Here is a 20,715-nt window from a genome sequence, read left to right as displayed (position 1 = left end):
TCTTGAACTCCTGGCCTCAAGTGATCCACCCACCTCAGCCTCCCAAAGTGCTGGGATTATAGGCGTGAGCCACCACGCCCGGCCTGAAAACTAATCGTTTGATTGTGTAGACCTAGACTTTGCAATTCATAGAATTTAACTTCTCTTTGTGCCAATTTTCTGTTTTGTCAAATACTGTAGGATATTTATTCAGCTTGTCGTCTAGATGATGTGATTGTTGTAGGGATAAAATAAAGTGTATACTATGGGAGAAATGAGTTTACTAAACCAGATGGTGGGGGCATTTGTAATACATTAATACAGCTCAGGTAGATAAACTGAGTAGTGCCACTTAACAGAAGTAAATTATCTGTTCATGGACACAGACTAGGAAGAACTTACGTTGTAGTAATTAGTAGATTTATTGTAATGTGTAGAAAAGCATGTTACTGTATAAAAATGATTTGTTATCAGTTAGCTAGAAATAACACTTTTCTTCGAAAGAATATTTGAGGACTAGAAAAATCTGTCAATTCTTTGAGCTTCTTGGAGCCGCTTGCTAAAGATAGGTATTTGATAAATACTGATTTTTATTTTGGAGACCTTAGATTAACCAACTAGTTCACCATACACGAAGCACCCTTTGGGGCTCACCTCCAGAGAGGTTAGAATGGGTATGGGATGTGTGTGTGTGGGATGGGTGTGTGGTGGGTATGGGATGGGTGTGTGTGGGATGGATGTGTGGTGGGTATGGGATGGGTGTGTGGTGGGTATGGGATGTGTGTGTGTGGGGTGGGTGTGTGTGGGATGGATGTGTGGTGGGTATGGGATGGGTGTGTGGTGGGTGTGGGATGGGTGTGTGGTGGGTATGGGATGGGTGTGTGGTGTGTGTGTGGGGTGGGTGTGTGTGGGATGGGTGTGTGGTGGGTATGGGATGGGTGTGTGTGGGATGGGTGTGTGGTGGGTGTGGGATGGGTATGGGATGGGTGTGTGTAGGATGTGTGTGTGGTGGGTATGGGATGGGTGTGTGGTGAGTATGGGATGGGTGTGTGTGGGATGGGTGTGGTGGGTGTGGGATGGGTGTGTGGGATGGGATGTATGTGGGGTGGGTGTGTGGTGGGTATGGGATGGGTGTGTGTGGGATGGGTGTGTGGTGGGTATGGGATGGGTGTGTGTGGGATGGGATGTGTGTGGGGTGGGTGTGTGGTGGATATGGGATGGGTGTGTGGTGGGATGTATGTGTGTGGGATGGCAAGGTGGTGGGGAGGGGTTGCCCTCTCCTTCTCTAGTGGAGAAGAGAGGTGGGAGAGGTAAAAGATGAAAAAGGTGAGGTGCTTCCTCCCCTGCACTGATGTGATTTTTTCCCAGGTGTAGAAAGGTGAGTGTGACCCAGGATAAAAGGAGTTTTCCAGGCATCACTACTGGCATTGTGACTTCTGCAGAGCCTGGGGCAATCTCCTAGACTAGACCGGTGGTCCTCAACCTTGGCCGCATGTGAGAGTTTCTGGTTAGCTTAACTAAGCTGATGGGGGAGTGGGGCCCTTCCCCAAAGATTCTGGTTTAATCGTCCAGGCTGAAGCTGGGACATCGAGCTGTTTAGGGAGCTACCCACATGCAGCCCAGGTTGAGAATCCTTAGCCACATGCAGCAGGGAGGGTCGGCCCTGGGAGGGTGCTGACCTCAGGATCACAGAGCAAATAGTTCCCACAAGCGTCTTTCTCCTGATGCAATGTCCTGCGTCTGTGCAGTTCCAGCTCACCTCTAACGGAGTGGAGGCCATTGTGGGGACAATAGGCACCATTGGGTGGTTAGTGATGTCTAGCCAAAAACCCATTAATACCATCTGCACCTTCAAAGGGTGAAGGTCGAGTGAGGAGGAGAACAGGGATTCAAATTTGTTCCTTGGCTTCAAGAGGAGCCCTGATGTCCTGAGTCGGCACTGGTATGAAGGCTAGTCCTGACCTTTAACTTCTTATTAAGTCAAAATCAGGAGCTTGATGTTTCTCCTGTTCTGTTCGTATCAAAAGGTGTCTAGGGTTGGCTGTTGTGTGGAGCCCCAGGATCCGACTGGAGGGAGTCCCTAAGGTGTGATGCTGTCCTAATAGTGGAAATGCCCTGGGCGCTTCCAAGGGCAATGGAGGAGGCCGGGGATTCACTGCCCAGATTGGGTTTCGACCATGACAGGCTTTTGATGACAACTTCTGGCGGGAAAACTGCCCACAAAAGAGCACTTGGCTTTTATTTGGTCTTTTTCGTTTGGTTTGTAAACTTTCCATTGGCCTTTTCTGTACATATCCCTGCATGTGTAGATATTTTATAAAAAGGACAGCTTGATTTTCAGATTTTGGGCAGGTGTATTGGAAAGACTGTGATAAAGAGTGAGCTTTAAACTTGTTAGAATGAAAGAAGACCTTTGTGGATGAATAGGCTTGCTTTAGACGAATTGTTCACTATTCCTTCCAGCACAGAATGCCTCTTCACATTTAATAGCCAGGTTAATTTGATGACATGGGTTCCCAGGGTATTTTATTTGTTTGCAGTCAGCTTTAGGATTTCTTACTTAGGGGAAGAATAATCTGTATTAAAAAATAGGAGATTGGCCTAAAGTTCAGCCATACTAAAAAACTACTCTCATTTTTACTCTTTGGAGACCCTGTTGCATTGTGTTTGTACCTCGTATATTCTCAGTTAACAGTTTTGGCCAGCGAGTTAGTGGTTTCCAAAAATGTCTCCAAAATTGAGTGCTGTTTTAAAGATGGCTTCCCATGTTCTTCAGTGTGCTTGCTGAAGAGTCCATGCCAACTCTGGTGAAGGTGGTGGCAGTTCACCATGTTGCCGGCAGGTTTGATCCCCGAATGGACCTGCGAGGTCATTGTCCACTTGACTGAGAAGCTAAGAACTTGCTGGAGGTTGTGCAGCAGCACGCCACAGCTTTTCATTCCAGGGCTTTGGATTCTTCTTTTGTGCCCTTGTGTTGTATGTTGCTGTCAGAGCTCGGGAGACAGTGGTGGACCTGCTCAGTGTTTGGAGTCGGATGGCCATGGGTTCCCGTTCAGGCTCTGTGCCTGAAGACAAGTCACATAATCGTCAGAAAATGGAGCTTGTGCCTCCTCCGTAGAGGGCACCCGGGCATGACGGTAGCTTTGCTTACGGTGTCATTCTGCCCAGGCCACATCCAAGACCATATCCAAGAGAAGAGTGTCATTGCCTCTGACTGCAGCTGTCACCTAATCTGTGACACTGAGAAGGCCAGGAGCTCTGGGAATCTAGTTCCTTTATGGGGGTGAAAACAGAGCTGCCTTAAGTATTCCAGGTGTTTTGCAAGACATTCTCTTAGATTCAGTTAAGTTTCTGCTCAGAAATTGTTAGGAATTCTCTTTTCACAAACTTCCTGGAAGTATTTGTGTGTGTTTCTGTTTGGGGGCCACAGACAGAAACTGTCATGTCTGGTCCTCTTGACAGGTGTGTGTGTGTGTGTGTGTGTGTGTGTGTGTGTGTGTGTGTGTATCCACATACAGGGCCAGTGCCTTTTGCCCTTCTTTCTTTGCCATCATTTTTCCTGCAATTGGCCTCTTTTCTAACATCGGCTTCCTTCTCCAGCAATGCCTGTGGAGTAGAGCCTTCTTTCCTGGGCCCTGCAGGTAGACCCTTTCTATTTTAAGAGATTTAGTGGTTACCTTTATAAGGCAATTTAAAGGTCCATGGATTTCTGCAAATTCTGGTAGCCATGATCTTGCCTCTGTAGTTCCCAGCATCATTTCTTAGACCTAGGAGCCTTTTAAGTTGGGTAGAGTCATTGCATTGATGGCCGAATGCTCCTTCTGGAAGCCTTGTGTTAGGACCCCAACCACACCCATCCCTGGACCTACAGGGGCCTCTGGACCCCCCTGTTTGGTGGTTTGTTAGTGTTTTCCTCACCCCAGCCTCAGCAACCAAGGATCTATTCTCCACCAGTCAAATTTTGTCACCTTGAGAATTTTCTATAAAGGAATTCATACTGTATATGACCTTTGGTGTTTGTAGACAGTATTAAGTTGGATGACAAGAGGGTAAGTGAGGGGATTAGAAAGGAGCTTTGGGTTTAGATTCACAAGCTGAGTGTGACCTCAGTGTGAAGGGCAGTGGGTCGTCCCCAGTTGTTTTAAGCAGTGAAGGAAACCATGAGCTTTTAGGAAGATCAACTCTGTCAGCAGGGCACAGGCAGGTCTTGAAGTGGATCAGTTGGAGGCTGCTGCTGTGGGGGAGGGAGGGCCAGGCAGTGATCTGGAAGGGGGCTGGATGGAGAGACGCTTCGGAAGAACCATGGCGCGGTTTGCATGTTGGGGTGAGAGAGGAATGGGGGTGCAGAGGTTTCCAGCTTTAGAAATGGTAAGTGGCAACACTGTTAACGACGAAACACGTGGTGGGGGGCCTGGGGAGAGGGAGACGGCGGGTATGGAAGGGTGAGCTGGAATGGTATCTGCCGGCTGTGGGTCTGTGGGTGGTAGAGCCAGACAGGCCAGCAGGTAGGTTTCCACCTGTGTGCCCAGTTGCCCAAATCGGTGGTGACTGGCTGGGGTGAGTAGATTCTGAGGCTCGGTTCAGCTCTAGGAGAGCGTTTATGATTAATTAGAGATGCTTGCCAAGGCCAGAGTGGCACGAGTCCGTGCCTGCAGCCAACTCCCCTTCCCTGCTCCAGGCTTAGCTTCCTGCCAGCATCCTCCTCCCGCCTGTTCCTGTAGGTATAGTGGTGTGAGAAGTACCGGGTATTAGAGCACGTCACCCTCAGTTTCTTTTTGTTTTCATGGAAAAGCGTAGAGAAGCTCGGTTTTAACCAGAGTAGTTGAGTGTAGTTTGACTGTGCCAGTGGTACATTTGGAGCTGAGTAACTCTGAAAGTTGATTGGTAATGCCACATGCATTTTTCATTGCCAGAAATGATCAAAAGAAGATGATGACAGCTATTCAGGTTTAAAAATATAAAATACTTAAGTCATCATAGAACAATTTTAACGAATTCTTACATGGGATTATGGAATATAGTAAAGTGTCATGTTGTATTGTGGAATGGCCCTGCTTCTCAGCTGCAGAAGGGCAGAGCTTCGGAATTGTCTTTGTAACTCTTGAGTGGGTAACAGGATACTTCGCACTTGGGTTTTCTCCTCGAAGGAGCCAGAACCCTGGAGGCCAGGCTGGAGTTGCTGGTTTTGTCCCCCACCTAGACTGGGCTGAGGGGACCATGTTTTGTGAGATGAGAGGGAGCAGGAAAACACTCACCTTCTGGCGTTCTCATTGGGCGCAGAGTCAGTCTGTAAATCAGAAGACACCTCCATCCGTCTCTCTCATTTGTTCAGGTTTTCACCTTGCAAGGTAGTGTGGTCATGACGTTGGCAGGGCAAACCCCCAGGTCACGGCTGTTCTGTGTAGTCTGTGAAGGGAGCCCGAGACTGATGGTGCCGGGTCTGTCCTGGGCCTCCCGGAGCAGAGTACCGCCCTGGGCCAACCTGCACATCCTCATGAATGAGAGTCTGGTGGCCCAGTGGGAACCCAGGGGTCAGCCTGGTGGAGACGCTCTCTCCAGCTTTGTGGAGGCCTGATTATTAGTCTGAGGAGCTGTGGCTGAGGAGACCATCCCCCTCAGAGCTCTCCTTTTGCTTTCTGCCATTGAGTCAGGCCCAGAGAGGTACAGGAGATTGGGGGGGCCACAAGAGGCTAGCGTGAACTTGGGCTGCAGTCACAGTAGGGGACATTTGTTCCAATAAAGCAGGTGATGACTCTGTCCCTCCCCTTGTTTTGGGATTTTCGATGGTGTGCCTCTGAACCCCTCTGGTCTCCCGTGGCCACTGGCTCTGTGTCTGTGGCTGGGTGGTGCTGGCGAGGCAGTGCTGGGCCCCCCGACCTCCCTTGTGGTTCACACGGTCCCGTGTCCTCTCCATCCAGGAGCCTCCCCGCTCAGGTTTGCCTGTGGGGCCTGTGTGCCCTCCCCAGTTGTTCAAGGCGCAGGGGCACATGTAGGTGGGTCCAGAGAAGAGTGGGGAAGGGGCTGCCGGTGGCCCGTGGGAGAGTTGCCCAGGTGTGGGCACAGCCTCTGTGTCAGGGCTCCCCCGGATGCTCTTGACTCTGACCTGGCCTTTGAGGTCTTAACTTTCATCCTCACTGGTGGCCTGCGGAGCGTGCTTCCCAGCACCCTGCCCCTGTGCAGGCCAGATGTTCGCACCGCTCTAATTGGGGTGGGGTCTTGGCCACTGGGGTCAGATGTCATCTCCGTCTCTGGGCTTTTTAGATGAAGTGGAGGGAGAAGAGCAGACTTTTTTTTTTTTTTTTTTTTTTTTTTTGGTATAGCTGAGATCTCGCTTTGTTGCCTAGGCTGGTCCCAAACTCCTTATCTCAAGTGATCCCTGGGCCTCCCAAGGTGCTGGGATTACAGGTGTGAGCCACCACGCCCGACTCTGCTGTGTACACACATACATGGGCCCTCTGATTTTTCAGTTATTCTCAGTGGCTGGCCATTCCCTGTGAAGAGTGATAGGCCCACATCTACACAAAATGGAAATAAACTCCAAAAGGATGCTTATGAGAATTAAAAAACAAATCTCTACTTCCGAGTGTGTATCAATTTACATCACTGCCTCTTCTCAGGGAATCTGACACATACACAGAGTGACCATATCGGCGTGTTATCCTCACATGGGGTCGGTAACAGCAGGCCGATTTTCACCTGGCAAGCGTCTCATGAAAACGCGCCTGTGGACAGCGGTCCTGCGTATCTGAATAACATGTTCCACACCCGCACTACTGGTATGGGCCCCGAAGCTGAGAGCAAATTCCAGGAAGCCATTTGTGGTCCTTTCCAATCACGTTTCCCAAGTCTTGGCCAGGAGCTGACAAGCAGTCACTCACTCCTCCCCACAGCAGAAATGCAGAACCCAAGTTTCTTAAAACACAAAATAAAATTTGAAAAGAAGTAAAGGCAACCTAATTAAGCAGCAGAAGACAGTTAAATAAACTCGAATGCAGCCATATAATGGAATATTTGCTTTTTTGTTTTCTAATGACATGGTCCCAAGCCTAGTACAGTGAGGAGACAGGAGCTTGCTGGCTAGGTTCAAACCCTTCCGCTGCCCTCTGCCAGCTCTGGGACCAAGGGCAAGATACTCAACATCTCTTCTGCTCAGTTTCCCCATCTGTAAAACGAGGTAGACAGAAGTACTTTCCTCTTAGCTTTGTCATGAGAATGTGCTGAGACAGTTCACGTAAAGCTCCTGACCCAGAGACTGGAACAAGTACACCCTCAATAAACCCACTCCTATTAGGCTGGCTACACGCTGTGTGCACTGCAGGGGAAAAACGCCTGAGTCATATTAGGACACTAAGACAACAATTTTGCATCCACGAAAAAGATTATACATACAGCTTGACAAAGGACAAAGCATCTGTTCACAGAAAGAAGACTGAGAGAAAACAGGACAAAAATTGTTTAAAAACCAAAAAAAGCAAAGACGGACCTATTTCGAAAGCCCCTTTCACCCCAGCATAGTGCCAGTGTTCCTCCCTCCACCGCACTCCAGCCACCATCCCTCACCCGCTCAGCTTTCCAGTTGACCAACCCTGACTTATCCAACCAAAGCCTGTCCTTCAGGCCGGGCGGGCGTGGTGGCTCTTAACCCCCAGGTCCCCCAGAAGGGGAAGTTGGGCTGTTTCTTAAAATTCTTGGGGAGATTTTAGGGAATTGGAAAGTTGTGAGTAGAGAAATCAGTATTCGAGTGGCTTCTATTCGGACCCTGCGTGGAATGTGTCAGACACCTCCACGGGAAGGTGCTGGATCCTCACTCTCAGTTGCACTTAATGCAGACATAGATACTGCTATTTACCATTATCTTTTTATCCCTGAACCCTTTCCTCAGAGGAGCAAGCCCCAGGGCTCATCAGTGTGAGGCGGCTTGTGGGGCTCGAGGCTCTGTGAGCTCGGGAAGGGGAAGTCACCCCCTTGTGCTTCCCTTGGTCATAGAGAAGCTGATCTTCCTGCCTGTCCCAGGGTGGTGATCCCGGCTCCACTGTAGGGACAAGGCATCTAATTGATATTTTTGAGTGCTGAGTCCAGGGCCTGGGGAGGGGTTGCTGTGTGCAGACTGCTCCCATCCCCACCCCCATCCCCTAGTCTTGTTGCCCTAGGGGAGGTGACTTTGGAGGGGAATGTTGGGGAGGGAGGCGTTGTCCATGTGTCCTGACCTCCCCCTGCTTCAGAAAAGGTGGAGCCCTTGGGCGTCCTGTTTCTCCTGACTTGCCCTGGCTTAGGCTTTGCTTCCTTTCAGGCAGTGGCTGTGGGGGTGAGGGGCCCCAGGCCTTTCTAATCTGAGGCCATAGCCAGTGCTTAGTTCAGCCCAAACCCTTCTAAAAAGGAAATTATCAAGAAGGCTGGCAGAATTGTGCCTTTTCTGCCAAGGAAATCTACTTTCCTCAGTGAGCAAATTCTGGCAGCAGAATCTCGAGGTTCTTATTTGAAAGAGGCCCTCTTTGGCATTGATTTTTCTTCTGGCCATGGGGGACACGGTATGGTAATGAACCTATGCAAGAATTGCAAAGGGCAGGGCTGCCCGCTCAGGGAACCCTGCTTTATTGAGTGCCCTGTTGCCCCGGCCTCAGCAGATGGCTCCCTTCTTGCCAGGGGTAATTTTTAGCCTGGTCTGCAGCTGCTGACACAGAGGCCAGGGGTTCTGAAAGATGCCGCGCTTGAGCAGATTGAGACAATGCAGTGACCCCTTATTGTACAGGGGCCATACGCCTGGAAAGGTCTTTGGGGACAGTAGTAAAAGAGTGAAAATCGCTGTTTTCTAAGCGGTCTTGGTCCAGGCAAAAGGAAAACAGGCAGGTTACTAAAACATTCCAAAATGTGGAACATCTGTCTACCCCTGACACCCCATGGACACTTTTCTCCCGCAGTGGTTTCTGTTGAATTCTATTATCTGTTGTTGTATAAGAAACCAAGAAACCACTATAGCACTTGGCAACCTAAAACAATAACGATTTAGCATTTCTCACCATTCCTTGGGGTGAATGGGTGGTTTTTCCGCCAGCCTGGCTGAGGCGCGTTCGTGTGGCTGTGGCCAGCTGGAGAGTGTCTGGGGCCTGGGTTCAGCAGAGGCAGCGAGGAAGGCTGGGTGTCTCGCCCCAGGTCTGGCAGTTGGCTGCGTGTTTATCCAGTGCCGTGCTCTCTTCCATGTGGCCTCTCCAGTGTCTAGAACGGGCCTCTTCACATGCTGCTGATGGAGGCCTTCCAAGAGGCAGAGCGAACACTGTGGGGTTCCTTGAGGCTTGACCTTGGAGATGGTAACACCAGCACAGGAACCACAGGCCAGGTGGTTCAAGGTGTGGGCTGCTCTTATGGGAGCAGTGGGCAAAGTCTTGGGGAGTGGGGGTGTAGACACAAGGGATGGATTATTAGTGCCATTATTGTAACAATCCTCAGGGTTGCCTTCCGGTCCCCAGGGTTCACGCCCCTCACACATGCAAGAGACGCTCTTCCGTCCAGCATCTCCCCACTTCCCTCCCGGCACAGCATCTGACTCAAGGTCTGCGTGCCCTGCCTGCTTTGGGGCTGGGTGTGGATGGGCTGCCAGCTCTTGATTCAGAGAGCCTCAGCTCAACAAGAGTTGCGGGACAGGAAGAGTGGGGCGGCTGCAGAGACTCCTCTTCAAAGAGGGCAGGGATGGAGGCATCTCACAACAGATGGGCCGCAGCAGTTCTGACCTAGAGTCAAGCATGGGCCATCAGGGCCTCCGCTGGGGCAGTGCCCAGCTTCTAGCATCAGTTTTTGTATTAGTTGCCTATTGTTGAGTAGCAAGCCAACCAAAACCGAGTGGCCAGAACAGCAGGCTCACGATTTCTCGTGATTCTGTGGATTGAGCAGTTTTGCTGGCCTTTTTTGGGCTCTCTGCAGTCAGCTAATGGCATGGTTGAGGCCAGGTCGCCTGGGATGACTTGAGGCACATCCTGGGACCTCAGCTGGCATCGAGGAAGTGGGCGGATGTCATTGTCTTTCTGACCACACCATTTTTGTTGCCAGCTTTCCACTGCCTCGTGGTCACGTCCCTCTGCGGAGGGAGCTCTGGCGAGTCCTCTTGGGGCCTTGCTTAGATTATATTCATCAGAACACAGAGCAAGACTAGCCCAGGTTCAAGGGCCAGGGCGGCAGCCACTGTCTCTTGCTGGGAGGAGTGCCCAAGTCACATTCATAGGGGTGTGGACCCAGAGAGGTGGGATTTGTGGGTGGTTATTTTTGTAATGGTCTCCCACAGGGTCCTCAACAACGTGGTAAGGGTTTGGATAAATTCTTGTCACCTATTTTTAAAATTAAGTCTCAGAAAGGAAAGGCCACTGTTTTCTTCGTATGGGAGCGGGACAGTTTACTGGAGGGAGTGATCAGCTGACCTAACATGATGGTGTTTTAGTGGCATGTCCCTTGTTGGGGCTGCCTGGCCTCCTGTCCCAGCCTGTGCCGCGCGGTGGTTCTCCAGGTGTGGTCCCTGGACCAGCAGCATCTCCCTCACCCCAGGACTCTAATTCTTGGGCCCACCCCCAGTTGACTGAATCAGAAACTCTTGGTAGGGTGGGGCTCTGTGTCCTAACAAGCCTTCCAGGGGAGTGTGAGGCTCACCCAGGTCTGAGAATCACCGCTCCCGGGAATGACAGTGCTAACCGGCTCTCCTGACCTCAGGAAGGCAGGCTCTTAGCACCCCTCTCACCCTTGTCAGCAGGAAGGGCTGCCCCCTTCCCTCCAGGGCCCCCTGTCTGTGTGTAGGATATAGGCTTTGAGGTGTCTGACCTGGGTCCTGGTCGTGCCAGGGTGAGTCTGGGGTTTTCTTACTGCTCAGGGGATGTTTACTGACCACAGTCCCGTGCCACTCCTCATACCTGGGCACAGGGGTGTAAAGGTGCGTGAGACACAGCCCCTGACTCCTCAGCTTGCAGCTGAGCAAAGGAGATAGCGCAGAGTAGAGGGCTACTGTGGGAGGACAGTCCAGCAGGGGAAGTGGCAAATTCCGTGCACACATGTTGAGCTAGAGATGTCTGGGTAGAAAGAGAGAATGCCTGGGAAGCAGCTGGTCTGGGGGGTTCCCGTTCAGATGGAAGGCCTGAGCTAGCGCTTTGAAGGCTGTCATGTATGTGAGTCTTTAACACAGCCTTTCCTTCAAGGTAGCAATTGATCAGAATCCATTGGGGTGTTTTAAAAACATGGATTATTCACCTTCTCTTCTGAACTCCCATATATTTCTGCAAGAATGTCACATGTCCCAGGTGATTCTGTTCGGGCAGATTTGGGAAACAAGGGCCCCAGACCCTGAAACTACCGGGCACTCCTGGGAAGAAGGAGTAGAGGCCCAAGCTGGGACCTGGGATAAGGGCCAGCCAAGGTGGAGTCTGCGTGAAGATCCTTCTGGAACTAGGGGGACTGGAAGAAGCCAGCGGGAGCGGGGCTGTGGATGCTAAAGGACTGGAAAGTTACCCAGAGGAGGGGGAGGGCGTGGTTGACAAGGCTCAGACACGACACTGCAGCACTGGTGACCGGAGCCAGAGCGGAGCCAGGCTGCAGTGGTGGGGAGGACCGGGTAGGTCCAGATGACTTTGACAGGGCTCCAGAGGAAGGAGAGAGTGGAGGAGGAGGGCTTTGGGTTAGGGAGGGTGCTTTCGTTTGTTTTAAATGGGAGAAACTGGAGCATGTTGCCAAGGGCAGAGAGGCAGCAGAGAGGGGTGAATGGAAGAAGGAGCGAGAAGGGGGTTACTGACGAAGCCTTGTCCTGGAGGAGAGAAGGATGGACTCCAGAGCCCAGCCCTGGGGACTGGCCTTGAATAAAAGGAGGGCCACCCTACCTCATCCTGGAGGGAGCACGGTAAGGGAGAGGGCATGAAAGCAGCGAGGATAGTAGCTGCTGAAAACGGGTATGTTTCATTATAGCTAAAAAAGGATGCGCTGCTTCCCCCGCCTCCCCGAAAGCTTCTCATCTTAGCAGCTTGTGTTAGAGGAGGTGGAGGTGCAGGTTCAAGGCCGCGTGTAGGGGGAGTCAGGTGGGAGGTACTCACCTGGGCATTTTGTGGCATTCCCAAAAATGACTGGTGATACTCAACCTGGGGTATTGATAAGCTTGAAAATAGGAAGAGGAGGATATTGTAGGGCTGCTCACTAGCTCCAAAAACAGTCTTCACTTGAGGAAATTATCCTGGGCTCTGACTGTGGGTCATTGACTATCTTGGTAAACCCAGGGGTCTCAGACTGTGTTTTTTAAAACCTGTAAACACACAGCCAGGCTTCCTCCTAAGTATGACTGTCATAAGACGTTTGAAATGTAGTGCCGTGACTGAAAACAGTTGAGCAATTGTTCAGGAAACAAATTAAATGCCTCTCGATTAATCACCCAATTGATATGTTTAGTGCAGTACTTTAAGTGGAAACGAAGTTGGATAGGTTTATTTTTAACGCAGTGGATGTTTGTGTAGCGTTTTAGGAGCCAAGGGGGATCATGGCTAAAACTGTAGTCCTTGTAATCCCTGGCCACTCGTTAGACCTCGGATTATGCTGGCCATGACCTTCCAGTGTGGGCTGAGCACTCAGTGCCTGGTCTTTGGCCTGTCCTGCTCTCTTGGTAACCCCAGGACGCATTTCCCGTTGGGTATATGTCCAGCACACAAGCCTGGTTCATTTTGTACTAAGATGGTTGGTGGGTTTTGTGAGCTTTTGCATTGTTTGATGTGCAGCCTCAAACAAACATGGGGCAGGGGCTCTGCGCCCCTGTGTGCAGGAGGTCACTGTGGCTATCCGCTCACGTGTCATTGTGGCGATATGTACCTTGTTGCCATGGTGGACATGCTGTAGCACAGTAAGGCCTGCAAACCAGAAATGGGCTGACTGGCTTTCAACAGTTCTCTTGGAGAGCAGCTGCTCGGAACTCAGTGTGTCTCACCTTGGAGAGCTGTGGCTGGGTGGCCCCTGATGGGCCCTGAGGCTCGCCTCACTCATGAGGCACCGCTGTTGCTGCAGTGTTGTGTGTGTGACCCACCTCACATGCACCGCTCTGTGGATACCCTCTTCTGTGTCATGTTTCTTCTCCTCGTTCTCTTTCTTTACCTCCTTTTCAGGTCTCCCTCTCCTCCCTGTGCTTGTTCCTTTTCCTAGTAGTTCATCTTCTTCAAAGGACTGATAGATTTGGAGGGGTTGGCCCGGCATTCTCTTCCTCCTATGGATCATTTCTGAGGGAAGATGTGTCTGCAGCGGTGGCATCTCTTAGAATCCTTCCTTGCTCTGTGGGGTTCTAGGCTAGTACTTGTCACCGGGTTGCCATTGGCATTTTGAGCTGGGCAGTTATTTGTGGGGAGATGTGCAGCGTCCCTGTCTTGCCTTGCTAAGCATCAGGATCGCTTCTCAGTTTCCTGACAAACAGGCCCTGTGGATGACAGGTTACTGCCCGCTTTGAGTACTCAGCTGTTCACACGACTCTGTACCGTATAGCTGTTAGGATGAGAGCTTGAGCTCTGACAGCTAGCCTTCTTGGAAATGTATACTATATATGTATGTGTAACTAATCAGGTGGTTAAGAGCTTTTAGAGGCTATTTCCGGGGTACAGCATTTATGTGACAAAAGAAAACAGGCTGCTTATTGTTTTCTGGAATCTGGTTAGATTGTTATCGTTTTGGTGAAGGCAGTACTATTCATGAAGATGCATAGTTACGGTATGATTTTTTTTTTCTGTTCTGTGATATAGCTGGTTGACATTTTAGTAAAAATCCATTTGAATTCAGGAACTTTTGGGGATTGGGTGGGGAGAAAAGTGAATTTTTGCTTAGACAAGTGATTTTTCGATAAATCTGTGTATCCTAACGTTCCGATAAGTGCTTAGATTTTAACTTACCCTCATTATATAAGAGTTGGCATTTTTTCCATGTTTTCTAATCTAGCTGGGTAATTGTTCTTATTGTATGCTTGCTGCCTTTCATAGTCTGATGCGCATGTGTAGGTGAGACCTAGGAATCTTATGTCCTGAACCTGCAGAGCTGTGGTCACCACCAGCCTGTTGCTAGACACAGAAAATAGATGAGTCCCTGGAAGACAGTGTGGTCTATAACATTACACATAAAATTGACAAAGGAGTTGTGGTGCTATGAGGGACTAAAGTTTCCCTTTTCTCTTCCTTCTCTCTACAGAACCTAAAGGCAGATCCAGAAGAGCTTTTTACAAAACTAGAGAAAATTGGGAAGGGCTCCTTTGGAGAGGTGTTCAAAGGCATTGACAATCGGACTCAGAAAGTGGTTGCCATAAAGATCATTGATCTGGAAGAAGCTGAAGATGAGATAGAGGACATTCAACAAGAAATCACAGTGCTGAGTCAGTGTGACAGTCCATATGTAACCAAATATTATGGATCCTACCTGAAGGTAAGGCTTAAAATAACGTGCTTTTCCATTCTGCAGCACTTGGCTGAGGTGTGAGCAGGGGATGGGAAGGACTCTGATAAGATACAGCACAGCAGGTTTCAGAGCAAGGAGAGATGTTTTGACCTTCGTGATCAAAAGAACCTGGCTTTGATAGTTCCAGCATCTCAAATGTCTCCTATAGAAATATTTGTGGTGAAAGTGTTTGATGTTCTAATTCTCTTTTGAATAAGGAAGAGTATTTCTGAGTGGGACTTTGTCATAAAAACTGTTTCTTATTAAGTTATTATAACAGTTATTCACCTAATTTTAGGACTGCTTATGATTAGTATTAAAAACTCATACCAACTCAAGAATGTTAATCGTTTGATGTTCTCACTTACCAGCTGTGGTTTAATTTAATGCTGTTAAAAACTGCTGATGAGAATTGATAATATTGGTTAGTTAGCTAGCTTATCTACACTTGACTTTTAAGAATGCTAGGTAAATTGGTAATTACTTAAATAAAATGGTAGTTATACTAATACTACACAAAAATTGTCCTGCACTGCCGCTCCGTTCTTTAAGTGGGAAAGAATAGTGTTAAAAATGTTTTTCTGATCCTGCATGGCACCATTTTACCATTTTAGACATCATAGAACAATCCTGTTACAACACTAAGAAGGCTTATGACTGTTCCTTGTGTTTCAGGTTCCTCAACATATACCTGTTTCACTGAACTTAAAAATGTTGTAACCTTTAAAATGGGGTTTTAGAAATCATAAGAATTGGTGGGGGAAAAAAAAAACGCTCTGAAATAATTATTGCGGAATACAGAACTATGAAGAAAGAAATGATGATTTTCCAGGGGAGGCAGCGATAAACCTGGATAATTTGGGCCAGGCCTCTTCCTCCCCTGGCCTTACCCTCTAAAGTCTCTAAGTTACAACTTGTAAGCTGCTCTGATGTGAGAAGGGAGCGTGTAGGTTTTGCTTTTGTAGAAATATAGTAAGGTATAAGTCAGAAGATGGGCATTTTGAGAACCATTGATTTACTAAAATGGATATTTAAAGGAAGTCAAAATTGAGCAGTGATCACTTTTTTATCCCTTGTGTAAAGGACAGCAGTGTGTCATAGGTCAAATGTAGCATTTTGAAATGGAAAGAGTGAGTTTTGGAGTCAGGTGTCACAGGACTTGAATCTTGTTGTCATTTACTTTGGTGTGTGGCCTTGAGTGAGTTTTCATTTTTTTTTTAATAACTTCTCCACTTTCTCATTTGCAAAATGGAAAATTATGGTATATATCATATGTTACAAAGATTAAATGGAATTAAGTATGTGAAAGTACCTGACATGTAGTAGGTACTTAATGAGTATTTTCCTTCCTTGGTAGCATTTATTCATACCTCATCTCTTAAATTATCCTGCAATGAATATGCAGTGAAGGTAGTTTGCAGTTAAGGTATCCATTGAGGTCAAACCAAGGAAACCAGGACCAAAGAATGGAGGAAGAATGCCAACAAAAAGAGCAAATGTTGCTGCGGTGGTGCACCCAGTTTGGGTCTTGACACAGCAAAAACGAAAGCACTACACATGTGACTTCCGTGGAGGAATGCCAGCAAATTGATGTTACATTTCTTTTTTTTTTTTTTTTTTTTTAAATGAGATGGAGTCGTGCTGTGTAACCCAGACTGGAGTGCAGTGGCGCGATCTCAGTTCACTGCCCTCTCCGCCTCCCAGGTTCAAGCGATTCTCCTGCCTCAGCCTCCTGAGTAGCTGGGATTACAGTCGCTCACCACCATGCCCGGCTAATTTTTGTATTTTTAGTAGAAATGGGGTTTCACCATGTTGTCCAGGCTGGTCTCGAACTTCTGACCTCAGGTGATCCACCTGCCTCAGCCTGCCGAAGTGCTGGGATTATAGGCGTGAGCCACTGCGCCTGGCCTCGATGTTAAATTTTGATTGAAAACAAACAGCTAAAGAAACTCAGTTTGGACTCTGTCCACTGTACTGCCTGCTATTCCCTGTGAAATTACTTCAGCAGTAGTGTTCTAGTAAATTCAGAGTTGGATTTCATGTGGTTCGCTGATGTTGTATGTTAATATGAATTATTATGATGGTTTTGGCGAAGGAAGTGTGGAGATCTTGACAAATATTTGGTGATTTATACCAGCTAATATTTAACTATGGAAATTAAGGATCAGTGGTTCAAAACATCTTCTTCAACCTCAGCTCCTTAGCACGATCTTTATTGCGTGCTGGAATGGACTGCTTTATTGTGGCCAAATATAGTGGCCACAGTACATATCTGCACGTATCTAGAGATTCCATCCAACAGGTCCTGTTCTTGCCTGAGTTGCTAATGCTAGAACGTTAGGTTCCAGATCAGCCTAACCTTGATCTAAGGTTGCCCCGGTATTTTGTTTAGTTATCATAACGTCAACTGCCGTAGTAAACTCCTTAAATGTGTAACGACTCACACATGATAGAAATGTATCTCTTCCTCAGTGGTTGCCCTGATCCGTGGGCTGTTTTCCTTCAGACACTGATTCAGGAACCTGAGTTCATTTTATCTTACTGGATAAATAAGTGGCTGTGCTCAGCTGCCATAAGTCAGTGTTGGGGGAGAAATGGAGGCTCACGTGTGGGAAGTTTTTATGTGCCCAGGCCTGGACGTAGGGCACATTGTTTCTGTTCATGTTCTCCTGGCCAGAACTCAGCCACATGACCACACCTGACCCAGGAGAGGCTAAGAAATGTCATTGAATCGTGTGCTTCGTGGGAAGAGGACACAGGCTGTGTGCACAGCAGGCTGGCCTTTTCAAAGTCACTTCATCTCTGTAGGAAGTGGAATAGCTCAGGGAGTGGCCTTCAGGTGCTGATGGCCTCCAGGCAGGTTGAAAAGTGTTGATGCTTTATCCAGTGCGCTCTCTGTGTTTTACTAAGCAGATTGTCCTTTAGGGAGTATCTGCCGCAAGAATGCCTGGAAGAACGTGGCCATTGTGGAAAGTTGGCCCAGATTTTAAAGCCATGTGAAGGACAATTGTCTTATTTGGCTACATACATCATGAACTGCTCTTCTAAAACAATAATTAACTATTATAATTGAGCAGGAGAAGAGTCCAGACCTGTAATTCTGTCTGCCCATTCTTGTGGAATGGAGTGTCATGAAATTCTTTGGCCCAGAAGAGGACCCTCCTGAGTCAGAGGCCATTCTTCCATCGTCTTGGTAGGTTTAAAAAGTGTGGTCCTAATGTCAGGTAGGGTACAGATTAAATGGATTTGTAAGACAAATGGGTCTTTGGCACAGAGCTGGAAAATAGTGCTCTATGTGGTTTTCATTGTCATATTAAAACACTCCCTGTAGCGTTCAGAGCTAATGTTCTTAGTTCTTTAAGGGTGATTGGAGAGACGGCCTTAGGATTTCACCCTGTGTTAAGGGACTTTTATATAGCAGGCCGGGACAAAGAAGAGATTACCAGAAATGGGTTTCTTCATTGTTGGGGTAGCTAGCATTCACAGGTCTCATAATTATGTTTTGGTTCATTCCTTTAGTCTAGAAAAAGAGATTTAAAACAATAGAAAAGTGGTCTAAATATTCTGAATGTTACTAAGGATCTGGTGAGTGGTGTTAATTTTGACAGTAGCAGTGATCAAGTCACAAAATTGCTTTGTAGCATGTTTTTTTCCCCTGAAGATTAAAAACAAGGGCTAGAATTTAGGGAGGAGAAGAAACGATACAACAGTGATTTTTTTTCCCCCCCCAATATTTATGGATCTGAGGCCTGGAAAGGTCTTGAAGATGATCACAGACCATGGAAAAAACTTCACCCGTTGTAGTCTCAGTGTTTACTTTTTGGGAAATTAAACCAGCTAGGATACTTAACCAGAATCCTCCATGTCCCAGCCATTATACCCCTGGAGTTTTCTGCCACTGAAGTACCATCCACAAAGTCAAAATGAAACCGCCTATGTGTGGGGTTGGGTAGGTTATGGGGTAGTGTGCAGGAGGGGAGAGAGAATTTTTTGGTTTTATATTTTAATTAGGCAGTGAAGACATAATTGTAACGAGAACAGGATGGTGTAGTACAGGATTCTGACCTGTTTTTTCTCTGTGCACCATTTGCAAATGTACATTCCCTTCAGCACTTACAAATCTCACCTTTTTTGGGGGGGGGTTGTTTTGGGGAGCTTGCTAGCCTATCAGAATGTCCATATTGAGATTCACTTTTAGTTATAGCCAAGATTTTAGTCTCAGATTCTAGTACAGGTACTGAACTGGTCGCTGTTTGGGCCGCTGATTTTCTTGAGGAAATGCAGATATACTTCCATGATTACTATAAAGATGAGATCATGTATGTAAAGTGCTGGCATGTAGCAGATTTTTAGTAAATGATGATTTTCCCTTATTAAAAAAATTTTAAGTTATCTGTGCCAGACAGACTCAAAATTCACAAGTCTTAAAATAGATTATTAGCATGCTAAAAATAAGGTTTATCATTTTCTTTTATGATAAATTATTTATTCCTCTCAAACATCAAGCCAGTTTAACCAAAGCAAATCAGGTGCGAGGTCTTAAAAGCTGTGCTTTTCAAATTTCTTCCTTGCCATAGTAGTTTTTGTTGTAGTGTCATTATTAAGGAAACATGCCCTGTTGTCTCATTGCGGATTCAGATCCCTGACTTACAAGTGTTCATCAGTTCCTAAAAACTTTTCTGGGTAGTTTGACCCATCAGATTCACCAGAAGACTAATATGGGAAAGTCCCTTGGTGAGTTTTAGAAAACTAAGTACTGTATGAAAGTACAGATTATTCTGGGAAAGGATTGATTGTGGGTATGCTACAGGTTTATAATCTCACTTCACAGTCATCTTTCCAAGTTATATTCTTGGGACTTCTATTGTTTTTTCTGCCGTCCCCAAAGGGGAAATAGTAGTTTCTGATGACATAGAAAAACCAATCATTTTATCCTTGGGGAAAAGAGTAAAAAATATTGATAGAAGTGGCCAGCGTCTCCATGAACGAGGCTGCTGTGCAGGTCAGTGTCCATCTGCAGTCTTGGATGCTTCTCCCCGCATAACTAATAACTGGCCTATTGACTTTCAGATGCACCCTAGTTCAGACAATAGAAAATAATCAGCCTACTTACTATGCCTATCTGCAGAAAAACACCGTGATTCTCTGTCTTGCCCATATTGTATGATAACTTCACATTGCAGAGAAGAAATATTAGTCTAGCTACCTGATGATGAATGTATCCTGTTTGGGCACCTGTGAATTTTATCTTTACTCACACCTTTCATTTAGCTAGTTCATAGCAAATCATGCTCTTGTATTGGCCCTTGGCTTCAGGCATACTTAGGAATTCAGATGGGTTATTATGTTAGTTTCTGAAAGCATTTTAGTTCAGATATATGCTTGGTGTGGGTGAACTCTCCTATGCCTCAAATTCTCATCAGAGCACACAGTGTCTTTCTCATTCATGTCTTTCCTCCTTCAAAGGTAGTGTCCCAGCAGCGCTTTCATTGAGATGGTGAAAATGAGATACTATTTTAGTACATATGGAGAGATGATTTGCAGTTTATTTGAATTAGATAACAAATGAAATTGAAAGGGCCCAGAAGAAAGTTGAGACTCCACCATATGGAGAAGCTCTTGTGCAGCCTGAAGGGCTTCTGTGGTCTTAACAGAGAAGAGAACCGAGCCACCTAGATCTAGCACTGTGTACCTCTCTGTTCCTCCTGCCACTGCCCCATATGGACCTTTCCTCACTGAAGGCACAGGTGACGGTGTCTGCAGATGTTTCGGCTGCCACTACTTGGAGGTGTGGTTGGAGGCCAGGGATGCTTATCACATGCACAGGACGGCCCCACACAGGGAATTACCCAGCCCGAGTGTCCACAGTGCCGCTGTTGAAAAACTGCTGCGTGGAATGAACCTTTTGTCCCAGAAAATAGGTTTAAGTAATGGTATTTCTAGGGCTGACGTTTGGGACTCTTGGAATATCCCAAAGGGCATTTTGGATGGAGGGTCTCGGGGGCCATGGCTGTGCCCACCATGATGTCCGTGGCAGGACCCAGTGCAGGCTTTGCCAGCATCGTGAGAAGGGCGTGTCCATACTCGGGGCAGTGTGTCCACCCTGCGTGGGCCCGCCAGCCTCTGTTCGCGAGGCTGTGAACGCTCACACGGCGCCTGGGAGGGGTAGTATCTCAGAGATGCTTTTCTTCTGAGGTAAGAGAGGGCAGCAGGTGGACCCTGATGGGCTGCAGAAGCTGGTTCGAGGCAGGGACTGATTACATAAGTGTTGGCGGTGACCCCGGTAAGGCTGATGTTCCTTATAAACCCCGCTTTCCTCAG

At 47.6% G+C, this 20,715-nt stretch overlaps 1 protein-coding gene across 1 annotated transcript in view; it reads left to right on the top strand.

Moving 5' to 3' along the window:
- The window catches only part of STK24 (serine/threonine kinase 24), a 129,015-nt gene that overhangs the window by 45,107 nt on the left and 63,193 nt on the right, over window positions 1-20,715 (top strand). Inside the window, exon 2 of the mRNA XM_054446404.2 lies at window positions 14,152-14,382. Within this exon, the coding sequence (XP_054302379.1) occupies window positions 14,152-14,382 (231 nt within the window). The remainder of the gene's footprint in view (window positions 1-14,151; window positions 14,383-20,715) is intronic.

The sequence above is a fragment of the Pongo pygmaeus genome, chromosome 14, assembly GCF_028885625.2.
Source record: "Pongo pygmaeus isolate AG05252 chromosome 14, NHGRI_mPonPyg2-v2.0_pri, whole genome shotgun sequence".
NCBI lineage: Eukaryota > Metazoa > Chordata > Mammalia > Primates > Hominidae > Pongo > Pongo pygmaeus.
The sequence above is the reverse complement of the archived record's forward strand: the minus strand, read 5'-3'. Positions and strand labels throughout refer to the sequence as shown.